The sequence below is a fragment of the Maylandia zebra genome, linkage group LG1 (assembly GCF_041146795.1).
Source record: "Maylandia zebra isolate NMK-2024a linkage group LG1, Mzebra_GT3a, whole genome shotgun sequence".
NCBI lineage: Eukaryota > Metazoa > Chordata > Actinopteri > Cichliformes > Cichlidae > Maylandia > Maylandia zebra.
In genome coordinates this window covers 42,217,801-42,242,362 of record NC_135167.1, presented here as the reverse complement: position 1 = coordinate 42,242,362, position 24,562 = coordinate 42,217,801, and the positions used below count along the sequence as shown (strand labels likewise).

General features: G+C 41.8%; 3 protein-coding genes across 6 annotated transcripts; all 3 read right to left on the bottom strand.

Annotated features, from left to right (window-relative positions):
- Positions 1-2,006: 2,006 nt before the first annotated feature.
- On the bottom strand, positions 2,007-4,218 carry LOC101467268 (retinal cone rhodopsin-sensitive cGMP 3',5'-cyclic phosphodiesterase subunit gamma). Its single transcript, XM_004571838.4, has 4 exons — positions 4,128-4,218; positions 3,239-3,351; positions 3,122-3,159; positions 2,007-3,040 (listed from the first exon to the last, which is right to left on the bottom strand). Exons 2-4 carry the CDS (start codon positions 3,349-3,351, stop codon positions 2,964-2,966), a joined length of 228 nt encoding a protein of 75 aa, XP_004571895.2. The 5' UTR covers positions 4,128-4,218; the 3' UTR covers positions 2,007-2,963.
- Positions 4,219-6,002: 1,784 nt separating this feature from the next.
- Positions 6,003-9,342, bottom strand: rdh14a (retinol dehydrogenase 14a). The gene is made up of 2 exons (XM_004571837.5): positions 8,978-9,342; positions 6,003-8,069 (listed from the first exon to the last, which is right to left on the bottom strand). The coding sequence occupies exons 1-2, from the start codon at positions 9,218-9,220 to the stop codon at positions 7,452-7,454; spliced, it is 861 nt and encodes a 286-aa protein (XP_004571894.1). The 5' UTR covers positions 9,221-9,342; the 3' UTR covers positions 6,003-7,451.
- Positions 9,343-10,995: 1,653 nt separating this feature from the next.
- Positions 10,996-23,154, bottom strand: LOC101466123 (ras association domain-containing protein 7). 4 transcript variants are annotated; one of them, XM_004571833.3, is made up of 6 exons: positions 22,885-23,154; positions 20,272-20,385; positions 14,259-14,387; positions 13,367-14,008; positions 13,012-13,274; positions 10,996-11,891 (listed from the first exon to the last, which is right to left on the bottom strand). In XM_004571833.3, exons 3-6 carry the CDS (start codon positions 14,359-14,361, stop codon positions 11,739-11,741), a joined length of 1,161 nt encoding a protein of 386 aa, XP_004571890.1. In that variant the 5' UTR covers positions 14,362-14,387; positions 20,272-20,385; positions 22,885-23,154; the 3' UTR covers positions 10,996-11,738. The 4 variants fall into 4 exon arrangements, with proteins under 4 accessions (XP_004571890.1, XP_004571891.1, XP_004571892.1 ...); XM_004571834.3 differs by lacking the exon at positions 22,885-23,154 and having other exon boundaries at positions 13,018-13,274; positions 20,272-20,735; XM_004571835.3 differs by lacking the exon at positions 22,885-23,154 and having other exon boundaries at positions 11,741-11,886; positions 20,272-20,735.
- Positions 23,155-24,562: the final 1,408 nt, after the last annotated feature.

The window sequence follows — 24,562 nt, the reverse complement described above, 5'->3', positions numbered from 1 at the left end:
ATCCATCTTCTTCTTGACCACTTCTCTGGGGCCGGGTCGCGGGGGCAGCAGCCTAAGCAGAGAAGCCCAGACCTCCCTCTCCCCAGCCACTTTGTCCAGCTTGTCCAGGGGGAACACCAAGGCGTTCCTAGGCCAGCCAAGAGATATAATCTCTCAAGCATGTCCTGTGCCTCCTCCTGGTGGGACATGCCTGGAATAGCTCACCCAGGAGGCATCCTTATCACATGCCCTGACCACCTCAACTGGCTCCTTTTGATGTGGAGGAGCAGCGGCTCTACTCTGAGCCCCTCCTGGATTGCTAAACTCCTCACCCTATCCCTATCTCTTACCTTACCTTATTGTGGTGGAGGGTTTTCTGTGTCCCAGGGATCCCAGGGGCTATGTTGTCCGGGGGCTTTTGCCCCTTGGTAGGTTCTCCCATGGCAAAGACATTGCTCATGACAAAGAGCGATTCAGAAGACCCCTCTGAGTGAAAGGCTAAGTTCACCCTGCCTGGGATATGGTTACCGGAGCGCCAGCCTGGAGCCAGGCCCAGGGAGGGTGCCCGAGGGCAACAGTCTGGTGGCCGGGCCTAAGTCCATGGGGTCCGGCTGGGCGCAGCCCAAAAAAGGTACATGGGCCCATCCTCCTGTAGGCCCACCACCCGCAGGAGGCGCCATAGGGGTCAGGTGCATTGTGTGCCGAGCGCGGCCAGGAGCGGAGGCCCTGGTGGACTGATCCCCGGCTGCCGAGGCTAGCAATTGGGAAATGTTGAAATGTATTAACTTTATTTTGTGTTGCATTGTTTTCTTCTTTTCGTTGCTAAATGAACTTCTGTATCTTGTTCACGTGTTTTGTAATGTTACATGAAGGCTGTTACCTTGACTGTGACATCTACATGTACATCGATGTCCCCGCTGCACATTATAAATAATACGTTTAAGGCACTTTCAATGATTTCACATATCCAGTTTCCCTGATACGTCATGTCTCAAGTCCAGCTGATGCTATAAGACCTATAGATGATGGGTTTCTTTGCGGTGGTTGTGGCAGGAGGTCATCTACTAATAACAATGATGATGGTTCGATCGCTGGCTGCTCCAGTCTGTATGCCACAGTATCCAGAGGTTGGTCGAGTATCCAAAAATTGTACTCAAGTAAGAGTAGCATTACATTAAAATATTAGTCTTCAAAAAAGTTACTCAAATAAGAGTAAAAAAGTACTTGGTGAAAAGACTAATCAAGTAGTGAGTAAAAGGTTATAATGTCCTCTGACAGTATCCTTGGGCAAGATACTGAACACCGACCGGCTGCTGATGTGTTTGTTGGAGTGTGAATGTCATTTAGAGGGCTTAGAAAAAAGTGTTTGCATGACTGTGTGTGAATGAGACATGTTGTATAGAGGACACTGAAGTAGAGCAGCATTATATAAGAATGAGTCCATTTACCATTTCTAGAAATAGTGTTGTTTGCTCCTCACTCCACCAACACAATAATGTGACAATAATGTCCTTTTGAGCACTCAAACAAAAGTTATTGTTCTCCTCTCATGGCTACATCTCAGCAAGACTTACTTCTTGAAGGGCTTTGACGCTACCATGTAGTCAAATGGACTAAAGATGGTGGAACATGATGAGGCTACCCTGAAATATTTATGAAAAGATGACCTCTTTTGTCATTTTTCTCACTTCTACACATTTATGTCAATTTATTATTTACAACCAATGCATGTTTAATACAAATAAACTGGACATGTCAACTCACAGGCCAGTGCCAAAATATTAGGCTTACCTGACAGGCACAGACCTCTCAGTTCAGTTTTGATTTCCCAGGGGAGTGCTAGTCTACACAGACTAAAAGCTGTGTAGTGTCTACGTTCTCTACTGACAAAATAAACATGCCTGAAAAAAACATATAAGAACATGTAATCATAACTGGATTATTACATATGCCAGTGTTCTTCTGGGACTGGCTAATATGTGCTTTAACGCAGTTTGAGTGCTCCAGTAGAATAAAAAAGCACTGCGTAAAAACTAGTCCAATCCATTTATTATGAAGACATTTACATTAACTTTCAACATTCAGTTAAACCTTCAGCAAGCTGTGATTATTATTCTGCTGTCATAAATTCTGTTTATAAACATTTTTTACTTGCATGTATGAACAGCATAGATAGATAGATAGATAGATAGATAGATAGATAGATAGATAGATAGATAGATAGATAGATAGATAGATAGATAGATAGATAGATAGATAGATAGATAGATAGATAGATAGATAGATAGATTCCTCTGAGGTCAAGGGAAAGCTTCTGGTCATAAAAACATAATATCAAAAAAAATGCCATAAATAGTTTTTAATTCTCAAACATTTTATGAAATACACTCAAATACCAGGTCTCCTCAGCACACTTGCAAATAGTTTTTGATGAGTGGCAGTTAGGCTGTTCAACATCTTGAAGAACTTTTCTTCTTGTCAGCCTCTTCAGTCTCTTCGTGTGATCTCTCACTGGCTCTATGAAGCTGAGATCAGATTGGTTCACCACTGGCAGGATGCTCGGGTTCGTTGCCATGGGCAACAGGTTTAGTGGCAAAATGTTTGCGACCCATGTGTAGCAGGGATTAGTTATCGGCTGTTATACACTTAAGCCTAACATGTCTTATTTCACAAATCTTAACATGGATTCAGTTGTTTTTCTTCACATTAATCTACACAAAGTCCTCAGCAAAGACAAATCTGTGGATTTATTAGCAGTAGGCTGTTAAATGTTAAATAGGGTCCTTTAAATTCAGTGCAAGTTTGCTTGATTTTGTTTTGATAGTTTACAGATCTAAGGTTCCACTGTTTCCTTTCTCCATTTACAGTAGAGTTACAGAGGCTCCATATGACCCTGAGACTGCCAAGCTCAGAGGATGCTCCTCATCCTCTACATTAGGAACCACAGAGATGTTCCAAACATTCACACATGTCTGCTGGTGGGTTTAGACGACGCCAAAGTGAGCCAGGTCGCTCAGCTCCATGTCACCAAAGGCCTCCCAGGGACAGACCACTGCAGAGTCTGCAAGGTAAGAAAAATAAAAGCCAAGCATAAGATTTAAACATAAAACAGCTTCATAATAAACATAATAATCACACTCACCTCCAGGCTCCTCCATCCCTGGGACATCATTGTCAAAGCTATTGGAAAGGCAGATGGAAAGTATTCAAAGAAAGTACAAGAAACTGATGTATAAGTGTAAATAATTACTCAACTCACCCCTTCTGTCCAGGTTTGGGAGCTTTGCTCTTAAACTGCCGAGATCCCTTCTGCTTGAACTTAGGAGGAGCAGGCTTGGAGCCCTCCGCTGGCTCGGCTGCTGTTGGATTCATCTTTAAAAAGTTCAAACACGTAAATAGTTTTATCTCTTTTTTTACGACTTCTGTATGCTAATAGTCTCTATTCCAAAACTAAAGTCAAAGGTCAGCTATGACCCATGATCGTGAATCAGCATGCAGCACCCAGGGATCAAAACGTGCCATCAAGTAAAACCTGTTTCAATTTTCAAAGGTGAGACTGAGCACATTTAGCTCCTGATCAGGCCTCATCGCTCCCTCATACTTACGTAAATGGCACAATAAATACAGAGGATTGTTTTCCACCCTCACATCAGTCATTTATTTCACGAGGAACCTTCTGTACCTACTGGCAGTGACCAGCTTGGACGACAGAGCACTTTCCAGCCTAATGATATCTCCAAATCAAACACCATAGCAGGTCCCTCCACCGTTCAGTAAATCTGTGACTTGTATTATTCTTCAGTCACCGACACTGCTCCAGCCACAGCATGTCAGTATCAGCAATGCTGCTGCACTGCCTCTCAGATATTTATACAACGATGTGTAGAGTATAACTGGACTATCATTCACTGTTCTTTAAGTCGTTGCATGAAGTCTTGTTCTGAATTTTTAACACTTTCAAGAGTTATTTTACATCAACGTGAGGATTTATGAGTGTAATCTGAAGTTACATTTTAACACATCTAAAAGAATAAACGCACACTCTTCTACACACAGTTAAACCAGGAAAAGCTTTCAAGATGTTAAAAAGTACTTTCATAGAAAGGTTTTTGCTACAGTGCGTGCTCATGTTTGCTGCCAGCTCTTACCCTGTTTCAGAAGAAGAAGAAAGAAGTGCGGTCTCAGTCATGCAGCCACTCTCCTCACAGCATTTATATACTGGCTGTGGTCATAACAAAGCTGTAAATAGAGCTGCGATGGTTTTTTTGAAGGATAATCTCATAATCCTGAGCCGTGTGTACCTGTGCTGCAATGCCCACTGTCCATGCCAAAACCTTCTGTGGGTGTTCACTAAACAGGAAGCATTTCGGGTCATCATGAACTAAGGGCTCATCGGTTGTGTTTGTGGAAGGAGGACAAATCTGCACAGGATGCTGGATAAATAAACCCAAAGAACAACACATCTGTTTAAGGCATGGGGCCACAGGGCAAAACATTCACTCTTAATCAGTGTGCTGCTTATCATCATTAGACTGAAATGCTCAGAGAAAGCAAAAATGTAAGAATACACTGAGCTAACACCTGAAGACAAAATCGGGTTAGCCTCCATTCCCAGAGGGTCTGTGACGATCAATTATTCTGTTAATGAAGCGAGTCCGACTCTGTTCTGCAAACCTCATTGAAAACTGAAATCACACTAGGATGCATCATCATAACCCTAAATACTTGAACATTACGTAACACAAATGAGATATTTCAGAGCCGTTTAGCTCACTCGTTATTTTCAACCAAAAACCTCCAATTTCTTTTGTGTTGTTTGTTTTTTCAGAAGCCCATCGAGGGTCCTCAGGCAGCAGGGCCATGTGAGGACTGCAGGGACACTTGCAGCATATGGAGGGAGCTGGTAAGTGTTAAAGTGGATTACTCTTAATCCCCTGAACTAAATCCACATACTGTACACTTACACAACATGTTAACTAACCAGCAACAAATACTTCATGATCAAAAAGAAATTAATTTACAAATTCAGTCAAATCTGAAATCAGCCAGAAATGCGAACCAGATCAATCCGCTGGTTAAGAGCTGAACACTAAACAAATGTAGTTTGTGGTTTTTTAATAAATACAAATGGATGCTGTGGTCAAATAATTTGCATAATAATTGAATTGATGGAGAGGACTCTCGTTGCTTTGATTGATTTGTTTTGTTGTGATTTGGTTCTTTATAAATAATTTGAATAGAATTTAAAAAATTATCCACAGCAACAAAGCATTATTTGTTTCCTTTCTTTACATAATCAGCTTAAAAACAGGCCGGAGAAATAACACAACGCTATGATCCATGTAATGAGGTCTAATTAGGAAGTGAAGTAAAATAGCTGCATTTACAAGCCTGACAGCAGGTTGTTACACCAAAAGTCTGAGTAATCATTATACATGTTGATGAAAGACAAAGAAAACTGTCACCAAGCAAGCTCTCAGCCATCAACTACATTCACCTCAGCAACAGGTAAATAAAGAGCAGAAGCTCCATTTTAATCCAGGAGGCTGAGAAAATAAACGTGTGTCAGTCAGTTTAAAGATCGTAGACAGAATAAAATGAATTTTTGAAGCTGGACTCTTACCTATTTTTACCTTTAGACTCATGATATGAAGGATCATACCTACACTGCCAAATGTATTCACTCATCTGCCTTCACACGGATATGAACCTGAGTGACATTGCTTTCACAGTCTGCAGGGTTTAATATGATGTCTTTATGGACGTTGCCTCGTGCACCGGTGTGCAGTCATGTCGGTACAGGAAGGGGCCATCCCCAAACTACTCCCACAAAGCTGGGAGCTGAAATTGTTCAAATTGTCTCAGTATGCAGAAGCATTAAGAGTTCCTTTCAGTAGAACCAAGGAGCCGAGTCCTGAAAAGCACCCGCACACCATAACCCCCCCTCCACCAACCTTTACACTCGGTCAGACTAGTACCGCTCTCCTGGAAACCTTCAAACTCCTCCAATGGACTGCCAGATAGAGACGTGTGATTCGTCACTCCAGAGAACACGCCTCCACTGCTCTACAGTCCAGTGGTGACATGCTTTGCACCACTGCATCCAACAATGAGTGAAATTCAGGTCAAATGGAAAATGAATTCATGAACTGAGCTGAGCTGAACTCTGAAACGATCATTCTACAACGGACCGTGGATGGAAACGTATAAAAGCTGTAAGGAGAGTCTGTGTTCAGGAGGATACGAGTGGCAGGCTTTCCTGCTGACAGCAGAAACTGGGACCATTTCTTGAGAGGTTTTGTGGATGTTTATTGACAAGAGTTACAAGGAAAACTTTTCAGAGATTTGTTTGAATAAAACCAAGGAGAATCTAGATCATTTTCATTTTGTACTGCATTTGTACACATGGACGACTCAATATTATTCAAGTTTGAGTCCATAAAACACTGACGTTGAAAAGGGCCACAATACAACACACTGTGCATGCTTGAGCCGATTTACACAAACACACAGGCCTCAGCTAAAGAAGCAGCTATAAATTATAGTGTAAGTATAACAAACTCTCTTATTTTGGACGACTGTCTGTGGTATAATTCCACTGCAACAAGTATTAGTGCATTCAGTTCAAAAAGACTTGTGCCTCAGTAGTCAGCACTGCCTCACAGCAAAAGCATCCTGGGTTTAAGCAGCAGGGCTCCTCTGTGTGTGGTTTAGATGTTCTCCTCGTGCTTTCTCAGGTTTCTCCAGCCAATCCCATTTCTCCTGCCATCAAAAACACGCTACAGCAGGGCCGACTGTCGCAAAACAGCCCAAGACTTTCACTTCCTAGTTAAATACAAAACTTACTGTAAAAATCCACTTCATGTGCCAGAGTATGATTTTCAAGAGGAAACAATATCGATTCACTTCAATTTTATGAGAGAAGACAACCGCATCACATTATGACAATGACTTTACATCCCTGAACAGGTTAATGACATTTTTACTGCACGTTTACTGCATGTGTTCCACATTCATTTACATCAGGAGCAAAACAACGAGGAGCGTAAATGAGAAATGTTGAGTTCATGGGAAGTTCCAAAGAATCCTGAACCCACAGTTTCACTTTCAGCTCTACATCAGCAAAACTGAGGGACGGTTCTGCCGCGGCCCTCATTACAAGCATTAACTAAAAATTTAACCGCTCCGAGACTGGGAGCAGGTTCCACAGACACGAACGCTCTGCTCCCGTTCTACTTTTGACATTTCTAAGAGACACAAGTAAAGCAGTCTGAGAGCAACGTGCTCTACTGGGAAAGTATGGTACCATGAGACTTGAACATATGACACTTAGGACAAACAAAAGTCTTAATTCTGGAAAACATGGCTTTGGATTTGCTCTGCCCTGTTTAACTTTGTGCTCTCTAGAAAGACTTTGGTTAATAAATGGTTATTAGATAATTGATTTTTAAGTCTCAAAATTCACGCTGATCTCATGTGATTATCCCCACCATGACTTCACTAATGTCCCACAATTTAGCGGCCAGTTCCTGATCCGTGGCTTTGTCCAAAAGAACCTGAGGCTGACAATCTGCAAAGCACTTTCCTTGCACATTGTCAACATCCGGGCTAGAAGCTACATAGACGGATGTCTGAGCTCCTTCTTCGGGGCTCCTAAACAAGCTTCGGGACAGCAGGTCAAAAAGCGGCCTAACAAACACAGCGATGTGAACGTGCCTCCCCAGATTAGTCCTCACTATGCCCGGAGTTACAGCATTCGCTGTCACTCCGCTGCCCTCCAGGCGACGGGCAAGCTCACAGGTGAACAAAAGGTTGGCTAGTTTGCTGCGACTGTAGGCAAAAGCTTTGTCATACGACTTCTCGCTGCTTAGGTCCTCGAAATTTATGTAACCGTGTTTATAGAGCTTGGAAGAGACCACCACTATGCGGCTAGGAGCTGATCGTTTCAGAAGGTCCAGCAACAAATGGGTGAGCAGGAAATGTCCCAGGTGGTTGACTCCAAACTGCATCTCAAAGCCATCCTCTGTCCTGGTGTAAGGACACTGGTAGATACCGGCATTGTTGATCAGCACATCTAGCCGAGGTTCCTCCTGTTTAACAGCAAAGAGGAGAACAGATTATTTCGTACACGGTTTACTTTTACTACTAGAAACACACTAGATATAAAACAGGTCTGTGGCGCATGTGCACACTGCAGCATAAATGAGCTTCCTCCAAAGAGTGGGTGAGCTCATTCAGGACCAGCTCAGACGACAGCCGCTACATACTTAGAAAACCAGTGACTTATTCCCACACTGCAGAGCTGCTCCCAATTTTAGGATGCCGCCACCTGCCAAATATTTTTCCACCAGGAAGAAATATAAATATTGTTAATTAACAAGCATTCAGTGGTATGTAACCCAGTACTGTGGACTGTCCAGCCAGTCGGGTGACACACTGTATGGATATTCAGCAATGCTGAAGGTTTTCTCCATCTGAGTCTTTTCAGCGTGTCTCAGTTCAGTCCTTTGCATGTTTTGGACTCTTTCACTTCCAAAGCTGGTCCACTGTGTTCCATAAGATTTCTTTAATTCAACTTCTGTTGTGTTTTGTGGGTTTTTGCTGTTGAGTTTTCTTGAGTTGCAGTGGGTTTGACCTCTCAGGGCCACTGGCTGGTAGCCTCTTTCTGTTCCAGCATGAGTCTGCACCAGCGCCCAAGGTCTATAAAGGCATGACTGGTGTGGATGAACGTGACTGGTCCACACAGAACCTTGATAAAGCCTAAAGAAAGCCTTTTCCAGAAGAGTGGAGGCTGTTTGAGCTGCAAAGGGTAGAGCAGCTCCATATTAACGTCTTGGGATTTTATATGGAAAGTCAGAAAGGCTCGTTTATGTGTTATGTGTACATGGCCCAACACTTTTGTCCATTTAGTACATGTCAAATAAAACGCGGGTGGCGTGTAATCCCAGGTTTGGGGCTCTGGCGATGACACAAGTAACAAAAACAACTATATCGCTACCTTGATTATGTCTTCACAGAATGCGCGTACAGATGTCAGTGAAGCGAGGTCCAGCTGTTTGACCACCAGCTGTGTACTTTCTGCACCGGTGCCTTGCTGGATGTCCCGAGCTGCCTCCTCAGCCTTGTCCAAGTCTCGGCAGGCCATTATTACACGACCCTGGAGCTTCACAATGCCGGCTGCTGTGGCCTTTCCTATCCCGCTGTTAGCACCGGTCACAATAACCGTCTTTCCCTTCATCATTCTGCGGATTTAAGTTGGTACAGGACTCCAGAGTTCAACTAACCAACCACTGCATCCCCCAAACCAGCAGAAGCCTCAAACTAACAACATGACGGCTTCTTTTGGGGGGATTTTTGCGGTTGGCAAACCAGCTAAAAGGTGCGTCAGCACCACCTACTGGACTGGAGTGTGGCGTGCGCCTACAGGAAGGAAAGAAAAACAAGCATTTAAATTCTTTCTTTATTAAACCTGTCGCGCTCACAGATATCATCAGTTGTTCATAATCCTGTGACATTAGCTTTCTAAGAAAGGCTACGAAAGTAAAAGGAGTCTTAAGCTAATTTATCTAGTAACAAGGAAGGTCGCCGGTTCAATCCCCAGCTCTGTCTGTCCTGGTCGTTGTGTTCTTGGACAAGACACTTCACCCCACCGCTTACTGGTGTTGGCCAGAGGGGCCGATGGTCGCTTCTCTCAGTCTGCCCCAGGGCAGCTGTGGCTGCAACTGTGGTTTGCCTCCACCAGTGTGTGAATGAATAGTGGAATTGTAAAGCGCTTTGAGTGTCTAGAAAACCGCTATATAAATACAATCCATTATTATTATTATTATTATTATTATTATTGTAAAGTTCCTATTAATGCCTTCTTTCCTGATCACAGGCCCAACACTACATGTTGGACAGCTGTTTGTTTGTGTGCTTTTTCTGAGATGAAAGATGTTATTTCTTGTATTTGTGCGTTCCATCACAAACATGTTTTTGAATATTGTATAGATCCCTTCTTGTGTCGTTGACATCCCTTCTTCTGCCACATTTGTTGGATCTGGCTGCTTATAATTCTTTGAACGTGAGCGTTGCAAACTTCCACCTTTGCTTAATGGTTTTTTGTTGTCTGCATTTTCTTTTTTATAAAATTGGTCTTATGGAGATCCCAAGTGCTCCCCTGTCTGTGTACTATTTGGCTGATGATTCCTATTGTTCTCCAAACAGAAAATCGAACCCCACTTGAACAGTATACCTCTTAAGCTTAGCTTGTGCTCTTTTGTAATTAATAATTGTTTCTATTCAGCGGTGCTTTTACTATATCTGCTCTTACCTTGCTACACTGCTCATTCCACCAAGCACTCCTTTGAACCCTGCCCCCCCCTCCTTGTAATTGTTTTTTCTGCAGCCTGTATCCTTTTCAAGCTTTTTGTTAAAAACCTCCACACTTATATTCTCCCTAAGAAGTTCTTCACACCAAGTCTTGCTTAAACTGCTCCACCAAAATTAAATTCGTGCTCTGTGCAACATTTCTTCCTGAATTTCTATACCTACATTAATTTAACCTTAATATAAGGTAAGGGTCGTTATCAGTGTTGCAATATCTTATATTTCTAATGATGTCAATGTTACATTTTTTGTGCTTTCCAGTATTTTGTAAACTACTATATACTCAGCAAGAGCCATTCAGTTCATCACTGCCCATATTCTATCTAACTGACGGCCTGTTCAAGTCTACCCCTGCAATCTTTAAGAAAGGGGATACTTTTTATTTATAGGCTCGGCTGAGCACAGTTGTGTAATAGCCTGTGGCAGTTCCTACAGTCTGTGATGATCCATTCCTGTATGAACACTAATTACAAATGCATGTGCTTTGCTTTCCGAGTGAGCGCAGCCTTGGCTGTTGGGGTTGAAGATCTGTTCATGGATGAGCCTTTGGGGCCCTCCGGTGGAGCAAAGGCAAACAGTGACACGAGATGATGAAGAAACACGTATTAATAACATAATTAGAGTCATGTGATTGAATACAAACAGTAGTTATAATCAGTGGTATCAGCTTTATTTCAGACACTGGCAGTCAGAAAGAAAGCTACTTATGTCTCCTTCCTTATACACAAGTAATCACGCCACATATTTGACTTGGCAGACTTTTACGCCTTTCTGACAGGACGCCCGAGGGACTTGTGTCTCCTCCACATATTTACACTGTGGAGCCACGAGTGTAAATATTGGCAGTTACACATACAGAGGCATACGAGTGACATTTTTGAGGTCATGTATTTCTTACAGTCTATGTCCTGCAGATGAAAGTGAAATACCAGGGTCAGATATCAGCTATATTGGTGGATATATAAGGTGTTTTTCTACCACATTTTAGAGGAAATGTGGTACATTTGACTCCAGCAGTCATGTGACAGCTTAAGTGTTACATTTTTGATTAGAATGAGCTTTAATAAAAGTCAAATCTCAAAGACAGGAACAAAGGCCTGGCTGGAGAGATGTGATGATGTGTGACAAACTGACTGAAAATACACTCAGGGTGGGAACGAGTTGCAGATCGAAAGGAGTGAGATGAGGTACCAGGTGTGGAAGGAAATACTTTTAAAATAAAACAGGAAATAAATAACATATAAAAGTCCTAATAAAATCCAACATCGTGGCAATAAATTTACATTAAATATGGCACAAACATAAAATGGTATTGTAGACAAAAGATGTAATGTCTCGTCTTCTTCTTCATTTTGTTGCAGTCGCTGGAGTGAACAGCTCCCCCTCTGTTTCTACTCCCTAATGCCAGCGTTATTAAGGTAAACATCGTTGACTGGTAGGTTTGTCTGCTCCGTCTGTGAGGTCACACCGGTCTGCTGGATGAACTGCTGCAAGTTACATTGCCTCAGCTCTTTGTTCAGCTCCTCAATAATCTCCAGTCTGTCCTAGAAGACACAACAGGTATTATATTACCGGAGAACATTGTATCCACGAGCTGATATATCTTACTGTTCTTCAGGGCTGCATCGTTGCCTCCGCTACTAAAAATACAGCAGTGCATCTTTAGTCACACCTTTGCACCAAATGAGACACATTTCAAAAGAATGGAGTGATGACCTGTCCTCCTCCCTCCCTGGAAGGCATTGCAAATGCTCAGTACCATCCCAGAGCCAGAAGCATTATCCAAGACCTGTTTGACCTGCTGCCCTCAGCAGGCACTACAGTCGTCACCAGCTTCTTTCCTAAAACGCTGTTTGGAATCAACTCAAACATCCAAAATCCACATGGCTCTTATGCAACTTTTACAGTCTGCAGTAACATCACTGGTTTAATAACTAAAACTTTCAGCTCAACAGTCAGTTTCTTAACATTATACTGATCAATTAAGACTTTTCCTTCATTTGAGTTAATTAAAGTCCTTAGTTTTTGTTATCAGTGGCTCCACAGAGTACTTCTTAATACATTCGACCAACATACAAACAAATTCCTGGGAGAGTTGTGTCAGAGAGGGAATGTGGTGTAAAAACACATGCCCACATTGAATTTGCAGATTAACCCTTTTGTTTTTTGGTTAACACCAACTACTTTGCAAATGTGTTAATTACTGCTTAAAAGTATTATTTCAGTGCTCTCATTTCCACTGTTTCAGTTTCTGTGTGTGTCTGATCTCACCTTGTTACCGGGTGTGGTGAGGATTATTGGAAAAGTGTGATCCTTTTCAGGCTATTATTCATGCATTCAGAAAAAAGCAGGAGGACGGAGGATTAATGCAAAGACCAACAAAAACCTGTCTGTCAGCTTTAGCCTGCACTTTCCCATTTACAGCGTCTTTTGCCAGTTGGGCGTGTCTGGAAAGTTTCAAGTGTGCAGTGGCCAATTTTTCTCATGTCAGCTATAATATTACGCAGCATTATGTATCATACTTTTCTTTCATTTCATCATCTCATATTAGCTCTATAATGGATCTAGCTAATATGAACCCTGATGTGCTGCTGAAACAAGTCTTACAGTAGTTTTTGTGAGATCAACCCTTCAGTTTAGGTAGAAATGATTGAAGAATTATACCTTTACCCTTTCCTCAGCCGTTTCCATCTCCTGCTGTAACTCAGCCAGTCTTACATCGAGTTCTTCTCCTAGCTGCAGGCGGTTGTGGAGCTCCTGCTTCAGGGACTTCAGGGACTCATCTTGCTGTGCTGTCAGAGAACTTTGCGTTTGGACTCTGACTTGCAGGTCCTCTTCTAGATGTGCAGAACGGGTTTGGAGTGTAGTGATTTCGTAACTTTGATCGTTTATGGATGAATGAATCTGATCCAGGCGCCTGTGCATACCTGTTGATAACAGTGTTAATGGTTTTTGTTTTAGAAATGCAATCTGGAATGCACCAAAAATGTTGGGAATGTAAACAGATATGAGCACATACCTTGTTCTCTTTCCATCTCTGCCTGTAATGCTTTCTCCCAGTCTTCCGTCTGCATCAGCTCTACCTCATTCTGTCTCACTCTCCACTGCAGTTCCTCCAGTTCTTCAGCAAAAGCCAGAGTTACTTCAGGAGATGACCACTTCTGCTCCCATAACTCAGTCTCTCTTTCCAGATCTTGAAGCTGAATCTCCAGATCCTGTAGTCTTCTCTGTTGCTGCAGAATATCCCTAAACACCTCGTCTTTGGGGTAAGAAGGATTTGTCTTCATGGAGTTCACAGGGTCTAGGAAAGATACCGGTGAGGCCCTCAGTTCTGGTGAGGATCTGGGAGATCGAGACCAGTCCTTCTTTGGTTTATTCCTTTTGGGAAGTGTTGAGGGATCCAGACTAAATGTCAGAGCCTTTTGTGGCTCTCTGCGTTTGAGGGGCTCTGGTTCTGAGGGTCTGGAAAGTGGAAGACGTCTCTCGTTGGCGGGGGTGTCTGGACCCTCGCTGAGGCTCGGGCCGGTCCTCCGCAGAACGAACTGGACCTCTGTGGCCAACTGTCCCAGCTGAGCCAGGTGCTGCAGTGGACAATCATCAGCAACCAAGTGTCTCTCATTCCCTCGTAACTTCAAAATGAGAATGTAACGACCTGTCTGACCTGAGCAGGGATACATAAAGGCTTAGTTTTTAACTGATCAACATATTGCTAATAACATGAAATGCAAATATCAGCTGAATGTGGTGCAGAGTGTAATTTACATTTTTTAGTCCTCCTAAAATGTCTGTATGTAATGTTTGTAGTTTGGTGTTCACAACTGCAAACACCAAACTAACACCATTCTGATAACAAAGTAATTCGGTGAGCGTAAAATGAGAATTTTCATTGTTAGTCAGACTGAGAGACTTACCGATTGCTTGTGCGAGAGCTATGACGACATCCTGACAGGAAGTGTTTAGTGATAGGCCACTAACAACTCTGACCACACCCTCCACCCACACCTTCAGCTCCATTGTTCACACGCAACACCAACTTTTACCTACAGGGTGACACATAAACACATCTGTAAACTACACCAATAAACAGTCAATACATTATAAAAATAAACAGTTGCAGTTTGGCAGTAATGTCAGGCTTCCACAAAGATTAAATGTATAAGTCTGCTGTCAGAAATACATACGGTAGCTTTGACCTTTATTTGCTACATCTGCTCATAAGGCAAAGTTGCAAACACTGAGTTTGTGTTTTATTGTGCTTAGAGTCTAATAAGTACAAATATCAACAGAACAATTTTCTACATTGTGTTCTACATTCAAAACTGTTCATAAAGATACTTCCAGTAGAATGATTAATCCATCAGGCATGCTCCCATCCATCCACCTGCTTAACTGCCTATTCAAAATATTGCAATATTTTTCTATATTTTTATGTATAAATATATTTTTGCACTATATATTTGTTAAATTGCAGTTACACTAATCTAACTGTAGTTCTATTTATATTTTATAAGGAACACATGTAACCAATAAAAATAGCAAATCTGCCTTCTCCTATAATCTTTAGAGCACAAATTTATTTGTATGTATCTATTCATGTATACAACATGTTGTATGTGTTTGGTGCTTTGTTTTTGTACCTGCTGAAGGTCTGTTTGACTGAAATGTTGGGATTTAATAAAATAATTGTAGGCAAGATCTATTTTTCTCTCTGATGGACAATTAAAACACTACTTTTTGAAGTATATGAAATAACATACAAGTGGCTTAAGACAGATTAATATTCATTGTTACATATTTATTTTCTTATGGTTTTATTTAAAGTTGTAAAATTACTTATTATTACCAGTACGTTTCACTATGAATAGTTGAACTTGATGGACTTTTCCTATTGCAAAACTTTGCTGCCAGTCTTACAAAACTGTTGGAAATGATACCAATTTTGTCCTGTTTGGAAGTTGTAGGTAGTCCCAAGTCACAAACAACAATTCTCAGAAAAATGATGTTGAATTTTATAAGCCAGCACTGGAGGTAACTAGAGGGGTCTGAGACTCTGAGGTGGAGTGCAGGAGTCTGTGGAGAGTGGGCAGGCAGGTTTGTGTCAGCGGGCTGCAGGAGGAGAAACAGGACGACTGTTCCTCCTGAAATCTTGGCTGGGAGCTGGAACCAATTTCACATGGACAAACTGATACCAGCACTCGGGTTTTCTCACACACTCTGCAATTTTTTTGCAAGAACAATAACAACAACAAAGGCTTTGTAGAAGAGCAGCCAGAAGAAGAGTAGCCTGTTTAAAGGTATCTGACTTATATAGCAAATAATTCTCTGTATTTCCACTGACACTGAAAAGGCCAGTTTACACCCTAATGAGACATTCCTCTTATGCTCTAAGACAAATGTAGGAAATACAGACCATTAGAACACATGTTGCTTTCACTTCCTATCACCTGGTAAATGGATGTGTTCGTATATAGCACTTTTTCTACTCGACCTGAGTATCTTGCTCTAACCCATGCAGGAGCAACAACCAACCACCTTTCGATTAGCAGATGACCAGCTCTGTGCTCTAGCCACCCCCGAACCCACCTGAATATTAACATTTTAAATCATTCATTTAAAAATCCGTCATCAATAAGATCTACACAGACACTGTAAGCTTACCCAGATTCTTTCCTGAAAGCAACTCGTTTGAAATGTAATTGTTAAAAATGCACTCTTTCATGTTGATATTATACAAGTGGTGATCAACGCTGTCCCACTGCTGAGTGTATACACTGTATTTTCTCTAATCCTCTGTGGATCGGAGAAAAAAACATCAAACTTGTGCACTCAGCGCTTTCTGTTTGCTGTACAATCCTGGAGAACAATTCAAAGACATCATTAAAAGCCCAAAGTTACCATGACATTTACAGTGGGGCAAAAAAGTATTTAGTCAGCCACCAATTGTGCAAGTTCCCCCACCTAAAATGATGACAGAGGTCAGTAATTTGCACCAGAGGTACACTTCAACTGTGAGAGACAGAATGTGAAAAAAAAATCCATGAATCCACATGGTAGGATTTGTAAAGAATTTATTGGTAAATCAGGGTGGAAAATAAGTATTTGGTCAATAACAAAAATACAACTCAATACTTTGTAACATAACCTTTGTTGGCAATAACAGAGGTCAAACGTTTACTATAGGTCTTTACCAGGTTTGCACACACAGTAGCTGGTATTTTGGCCCATTCCTCCATGCAGATCTTCTCGAGAGCAGTGATGTTTTGGGGCTGTCGCCGAGCAACACGGACTTTCAACTCCCGCCACAGATTTTCTATGGGGTTGAGGTCTGGAGACTGGCTAGGCCACTCCAGGACTTTCAAATGCTTCTTACGGAGCCACTCCTTTGTTGCCCGGGCGGTGTGTTTTGGATCATTGTCATGTTGGAAGACCCAGCCTCGTTTCATCTTCAAAGTTCTCACTGATGGAAGGAGGTTTTGGCTCAAAATCTCACGATACATGGCCCCATTCATTCTGTCCTTAACACGGATCAGTCGTCCTGTCCCCTTGGCAGAAAAACAGCCCCATAGCATGATGTTTCCACCCCCATGCTTCACAGTAGGTATGGTGTTCTTGGGATGCAACTCAGTATTCTTCTTCCTCCAAACACGACGAGTTGAGTTTATACCAAAAAGTTCTACTTTGGTTTCATCTGACCACATGACATTTTCCCAATCCTCTGCTGTATCATCCATGTGCTCTCTGGCAAACTTCAGACGGGCCTGGACATGCACTGGCTTCAGCAGCGGAACACGTCTGGCACTGCGGGATTTGATTCCCTGCCGTTGTAGTGTGTTACTGATGGTGACCTTTGTTACTTTGGTCCCAGCTCTCTGCAGGTCATTCACCAGGTCCCCCCGTGTGGTTCTGGGATCTTTGCTCACCGTTCTCATGATCATTTTGACCCCACGGGATGAGATCTTGCGTGGAGCCCCAGATCGAGGGAGATTATCAGTGGTCTTGTATGTCTTCCATTTTCTGATGATTGCTCCCACAGTTGATTTTTTCACACCAAGCTGCTTGCCTATTGTAGATTCACTCTTCCCAGTCTGGTGCAGGTCTACAATACTTTTCCTGGTGTCCTTCCAAAGCTCTTTGGTCTTGGCCATGGCGGAGTTTGGAGTCTGACTGTTTGAGGCTGTGGACAGGTGTCTTTTATACAGATGATGAGTTCAAACAGGTGCCATTCATACAGGTAACGAGTGGGGGACAGAAAAGCTTCTTACAGAGGACGTTACAGGTCTGTGAGAGCCAGAGATTTTCCTTGTTTGAGGTGACCAAATACTTATTTTCCACCCTGATTTACGAATAAATTCTTTACAAATCCTACCATGTGGATTCATGGATTTTTTTTTCACATTCGGTCTCTCACAGTTGAAGTGTACCTCTGGTGCAAATTACTGACCTCTGTCATCATTTTAAGTGGGGGAACTTGCACAATCGGTGGCTGACTAAATACTTTTTTGCCCCACTGTATCTCCACGATGTGTGTATGTAAACTTACTCCCAGTTACAGTTGATGGAATTCTACTCAAACTGTTTGTTTTTATCTAATCAGATCAGGGAATCTTTTGCCTCGTAGCTTTTTGCGTCAGTCCTCCTCCATGCAGGTTGCTCAAAGACGTACTGTTCTGTAACCTTTCTTTCACCTCTCCATCCTACTTGCTTGGTTATCCAGTTGGTCTAGGCGGCCAATGTTTTTAAGACTGCCTGTTCCAGACTTGTTTACCACACTGCTCTGCAAACACTCAGAGCTCAGTCTTTGATCTGATGCACAATGTAAATTCTGGGACCTTGTATAAACAGGTGCAATGGTTTTTTAATTATGTATAGAAAAAAACATCTAAATTATGACTGGTCATCTGTCTCTGTGCGTTAGCCCAGCAGTGGACTGGAGATCTATCCAGGCAAACTACCAAATGATTAATATTCCTGCTCCTATGTCTGTGAAGGTTCTCAGTCATCCAGGTCTAAGAAGTCTAAGAAGCTTAGAAAGAAAAACGTCTGGACTTTTTTGAAGACGTTTCACCTCTCATCCGAGAAGCTTCTTCAGGTCTAAGAGCAACTGGTGAGGAGTCCCAGATTTTAAGCCCTATTGGGGTGTCCCCAAGGGGGAAATGGACCCCCTATTGAACCTCTACCCAATCACACGAGCCAAGACATGAAAAAAAAAACGGGTGTAGGTCACAATCAGCAAAGGTTTTGGGACTCTCCACCAATTGTTCTTAGAACTGAAGAAGCTTCTTGGATGAGAGGTGAAACGTCTTCAAGGAAACTTAAAGAGGTCCAGATGCTTTTCTTTCCAAGCTCCTTAGACATTCCTGGTCCGAGTAAAAAGATGTACTGGGTGGTTTTCGGGTGGTTTGTCAAAGTAGTGTGTTGCTGTACCTCAACAGAAGCTGTTGTTTGACTGATGTGGGAATATCTAGTTTCCATCAGTTCTTGACGAACTGCATATTACTGTAACATTACATGCCAATAGTGTCAGTTCAGCCAGGAAATCCATAAAAAGTTAATGTCAGTAAAGCCTTTTGTGTTGGGATTGTAATGAGACCGAAAAATCTTCAGGGGGTTTCTGGAGTGACAACAAATATTTTTGGTGAAAATGGGCTGATTTAGGATTGTTAATCCATCATCATCACCGATATTCTGTCACAGGTCAGTTAATTAGACAAAGACCAGCCTTGCAGCCAATAGTGGTGCTTCCCGGCACATTCAGTGAACATTAGAGGGTTTTTCCTGGCTAAGATTCCTGTAACGTTGCAAATATACATGACTGGTGATTGATACAAAATTGAGTTCCTTACTTAAGACAAGTGTGATAAACTAAAGTGTAATCCATACTGGAGCCAGAGGGAGAGTTTTTTTAAACGACTCTATTCTTGTCATATTTTAGGGGAACCCTCAGAGTGAGCAGTTTAACATATGTGCATACTTACATTTCAAACAGGTGTTTGAAGTGTGGGGAGGTTTGTGTTTGTGTCATGTGTTTGCTGGGAAAGACGCGCGGCCTCACTGAGCAGGAATGAAGCAGAACATGTTGACATTCCTGAAAGAGTCAGACTCCTCCCACACATACTCCAGTCTCTGTTTACTAAATTCCACTGCCCAGCATCAGTTTCAGTGTCACCATCATTAAGAAAACAGTAGGTGCTATCACGCCCTTAAAAATACCATGAAACTGATTTTCTTTATGTGGAAAATGCTGATTTTCACTTTTATAAGACCTGTTGGGTCTTGATGGGTCACAAATAAATTTTTGCCTAAAGTATCAGCCTCTGTGTTACCTTTTTACCTTTTTTTGTAATGATTGACATTAAATTTTAGTCCACATCCGAAGATTTTGTTCTTGATATAGGATTATTTTGGGGGTCTTTTCAAGCTATTTTGCTTAAGTTAACCAAATCACAGCTTTGTCTTTGATTTGATAAACATGACAGGACATTTTATGCAAAACAATTTCTAATCCACGGATACAGTTAAATAAAGGAAAAACATTTAGTAGCTGAGTGAGGTGATGATTTCAGAGCCTGTTGGCACTCTCCTCGAGTCTGTAATCCTGCTGAAATGATGGAACATCGTCCTTTCACAGATATTACCCCATTAGCTGTTTTGATGGTGGTGCTGGACAGCACTGTCTAACTATAAATCTCCCACAGGTGTTCAATTTGGGTCGAGAGCTACACACTATAAAGGACATGCCAAATGATTCCCAGCAGTTTTCTCCTCATCAAACCGCTCAGTGAGCTTTTCTGTTAGTTTGTCTCTCATCTGTGTTTCACTTCATTGTTAGTCATTTCTGTATGGGTAATCTAAAACACTTTATGTGTAATGCTTTTTAATAATTCAAAACTGAGAGATAAGCAGAGACAAATGTTGTACACTTACCTTCTATTTCAGTTTCTCTCTGTTTCACTGAAGGTCCCGCGGCTGTCAGTCTGTTTCGTGGTCGGCCTGCTGAACAGCTGAACGGCTGTGACTCAAACACACCTACGGACTCAGCTGAGGAGGAGGAGGAGGAGAAAGAGGAGTGCAGCTGTGGAATGCAGCTCTTCTGGGTGTGCTGCGTGTAATGTGATGTCACTGTGAAAGTACTCGGAAGAAGTAAAGTGCATTTACTGTAGCGGATTTTTTTGTGCCACAATCATCCTGCAGGAAATCACCGGCTTTTGTTCTGAGCTTGTTATCTTTTTCTTTTCAGTCCTTCGTGAAAATGCCTCAAACCACCACTACAAGTTCCCACCAGACAGGTCCACCTGTGCTTACTCATTATTCACTTTTTCCCTAAATTCTACAGCCTGCATCTGCCTGATTTTAACAAAGTCATGTTAAACCCACAGCTTTGAGTTGCACTGGTGTGATCCTCTGTTGCAGAGAAAAAGTTTCAGTGCTTTTACTCCAGCCTGTGGCTCCAAGCAGTGATGTCACTGTGACGCTGAAACTGGGCTCCTCCCAAACTAAATAGGAGATAAAAACAGAGAGGAGTGGCTCCTCCCACCAACTTGTTCTTTCTGCACATTTCCAACATTCCACTTCGAGGTATTAGTCTCTCCTTTTCTCCTTTTGCCCTTTGCTCTGTTTCCTACTCTGTGTTTCAGTGTGTTTCAAGTTTTATTGTCATGTACAGATAAACAGTGTAGCCACGTTTATCCATAATGCATTTTCTCGTGCTCCTCAGCCTTACATGAGCATATAGAGAGTGCAGTTATATTACGAAGAAAATAACAGAATTTAGCAGTTGTAATAATAATGATAATAATAACAATGAAAATGAGAAAAGGAGAGAAAAAAGTAATAAATATTAGAGAATTTAAGACCAGTTGGTATTTACAAGTTTGGACAGGAGTATTTACAGGTTGAAATGGTTTTGTATGCGTCCTTTCAATGCAGCTGGTTACAGCACCAAACCAACAGCAAACATCAGCATCAGGATGAAGATAAATGAAGCTGAAGTCGTGCTTCCATGTAACGTTTCTTTTACTGAAGTTATTATTTTGTGTGGCTCTACTGTATACCATTTATACACTGACTTTGTGAATTAGGTCTAAAGATCTCACTCAGTTAGACTGGAAATGTTGACAATGGGAGGAAACCAAGTAAAAGTCTTTCAATCTCTCATCAGGACAAACACAAACTGGTTTGTAGTCAGGTCCCATTGAAGACTGTGCTCAAACACAGAGGCCAGTTATTCATGTGAATTAACATCTTGACATCTCCCTCGACTGGTAGAAAGATGAACTGGAAATATTCCTTTTTATGGATGGACAGAGCTGCTCTTCAGCAGTGAAGCAGCACTGTACCACAAACATGTTCAGTGGCTCATTTTACTCAAGGTCCGGTTAATCCACAGTTGCAGAAAAAAACAGGACAATGAAATCTTGCTAGTGTTGTGTGAAATTGATGAACCATTTATTTATTTCCCCAAATTAAATTTTTTGTGCCTCGAGATCTCTTGGCCAATCCCATTTTTGATGTTTGTGTTACTGAGAAATGCCTTAGTAACCTGCCAAGTCCAGAACTCATCAAACACCAGTATCATAGAATATCAATGATACTTGATCTTCTATGATACTGGTGCATGATACTGTATCATACACCAGTATCATTCATCTGCCTTTTCATAATTCTACACCTATGACTTCCTTAAATCCATAACCCTCCCCCATTTTTCTTATGATCAATTCAATATCTTTGAAAAACTTCATCTCAAGACGAATGATTTTGTCAGTTTGAAATCACGTGGACCGGATGGTTTCCCTGCTGAGCTCTGCAAACATTTCTAATAACTTTTTCCCTTCTATTTATAAGAACGACTTCAGAATGTAGCTCCACTCAGCTGATTACTAGACACCGTCTCCTATAAATGCAGACATTAAAATTCCAAGTAAGGGCTCAGCATCCAGATTAGATAAAGTGATTAAATTTGCCCTCTCATTCACCCTGACCAGACAGGTTTTATTAAAGGCTGACTATCTATCAGTGCTTGCAAACCCAACACTTTAATGCAGCTGTCCCACATTAGTAAATCACTGTAACGTTATCATGTAGAAAAAGCATTCAACAGGGTTCACTGGAAATGTCTTTTTGCAACACTGCAAACATTTGGGGAATCATTTATTAGCTGAATCAGGGCTCTTTGTATTTCCTCAGTGACCACCGTCACCATCAGTTAGTTGATAACATTCATACAATCTCATTCTTCACAGTGGGACCTTTTTCACTAGCAGCAGCAGCAGGAGTGAGATAAGATGGAAATATCAAACGTGTTCAAACAATCATTACACAACGCATATTTGTTTTATGACTCCATTTAGACAAACATGATTTTGCAGCCCTAGTTTCTCTCACGAGGTTAATATTAAATATATCAGGATGAACATTTCCTACAAGCTTACAATCTCACTCCATCATGCCGAATAGTACAAGATGATTTCAGTCACTGCTCCAACCTTCCTGCCTCCCTTTATAAACAAACTGCAGTAATAAAAATGTCACGCTTACCTAAAGTCCATCATGTATCCACAGTAGAAAAACCTCAATCTCAAGCAGGTGTCCTGGTGCTGGGTTTGGTGAGCTAGTGTTTGTGTTTTTGATTTAATATTCTTTGATTATTGTTATTTGTGGTTCTTGGTTCTCTGGTTCTTGATCTTAGTGTTTATCTTAGCCTGTGTTTAGTCTCAGCCCCGTGTTACTCGGTGTTCCTCGTTTCACATCGAGTCACCCTTGTCTCTATGTTCATCTCCTCTGCCTCCCCAGTCAGTCATATCCCTGTGTCTCATGGTTCCTGTTTTACTTTGACAGTCTCGTGTTCAGTGATTTCAGTTTTGTTTCCTCCCCGTCTCATTTTGTCAGATTAGTCCCAGCTGTGTTTCCTTCTTGTTTCTCCCTCGTTATTTCTTTGTGTATTTAAGCCCTGTGTTTTCCTCTGGTCGTTGTCGCGTTGTCCCATATGTTGTGTATTCTTTGGTTTCATTCGCGGTAACCAGTTCCTAGCTTCTAGATTCCAGGTTCCTGGTTTTCAGTTTTAGGCTACATTGTCACTGCGGGGAACGCCAGTGTATTTATGGAACGGACCCAAAAGCCGACACGGGAGAACAAAACTAAGGTTTAACACTAGGCGAGCTTTTATTGTGGCTGAATATCATAAAAAACTAAGATCAAATATGAAAAGTGTGACAAAAACATGAACAAGAACCTGGACTGGAGCATGCAAAACAATGAGGGGAAACATGAGCATGAACCTGACGAGACTCGACATGACGACAAAAGACGACCTGACAGAGGACTTAATTCCACAGGAGGGCATTGAGGGTAAGCACCCGGGGAGACACAGCTGACACCAATGAACATGACACCATAAGGAGAAGTAAAACTAAACACACGCAACATGGAAACACCAGAGTCTTCAAAGTAAAACAGGAAACGTGGAGAGACGCAGACATGACGCACATGACGGGCTGGACAGGAAACATGACACATAACAAGGAGAGATGAAACAAAAACACAAGAACTTACTATCACAAACGTAACGTAATAAACTTAAAACGGTCACAGACCCAGCCCCTGCTTTCTTATTTCTGGTGTTTGAGTTGCGTCACAGCATGATAAAGCTGCCTCCTTCGGTTTACCCTTTTGTTTCGAGTCGTGCGTTTGGGTGCTCATCCTGCCTGCCACAGCGTTCTACATGACACGATTAAAAGCTCCAAACTATTCATTCTGTTTCTTGCTCAGCTGCTCTCAATCTAATTTTACCTGCTAGTTTATCAGATATTCTCAATATTTCAAAATCATATCAATAGCTGGGATTCTGACAGCTTGAATAAAGACACTTCCAACCACCAGCTCCGGTTTCACCATCCCATTGTTCCATTCTGGAACAAGCCAAACCTTATAATCAATAAGAGCACATTCAGTTTGACAAAATGGAAAGACAAAGGAATTACTGTCGACTTCATCTATTAAGATAATACTTTCATGAACTTTCAGCAGTTTTTTTAAAAGAGTATTTCTTTTTGTTTTATTGGAGGACAGACAGGAAAGTGGGCTGAGAGCGAGGGCACAGCAGAAGGCCACAAGTCAGACTGGCTCAAACAAACTTAAAACATTAAATTTGATTATCTAATGACAAGAGAGAAATTTACACGTTTATTCTATGAGACTAATACTACATGAATGTGTC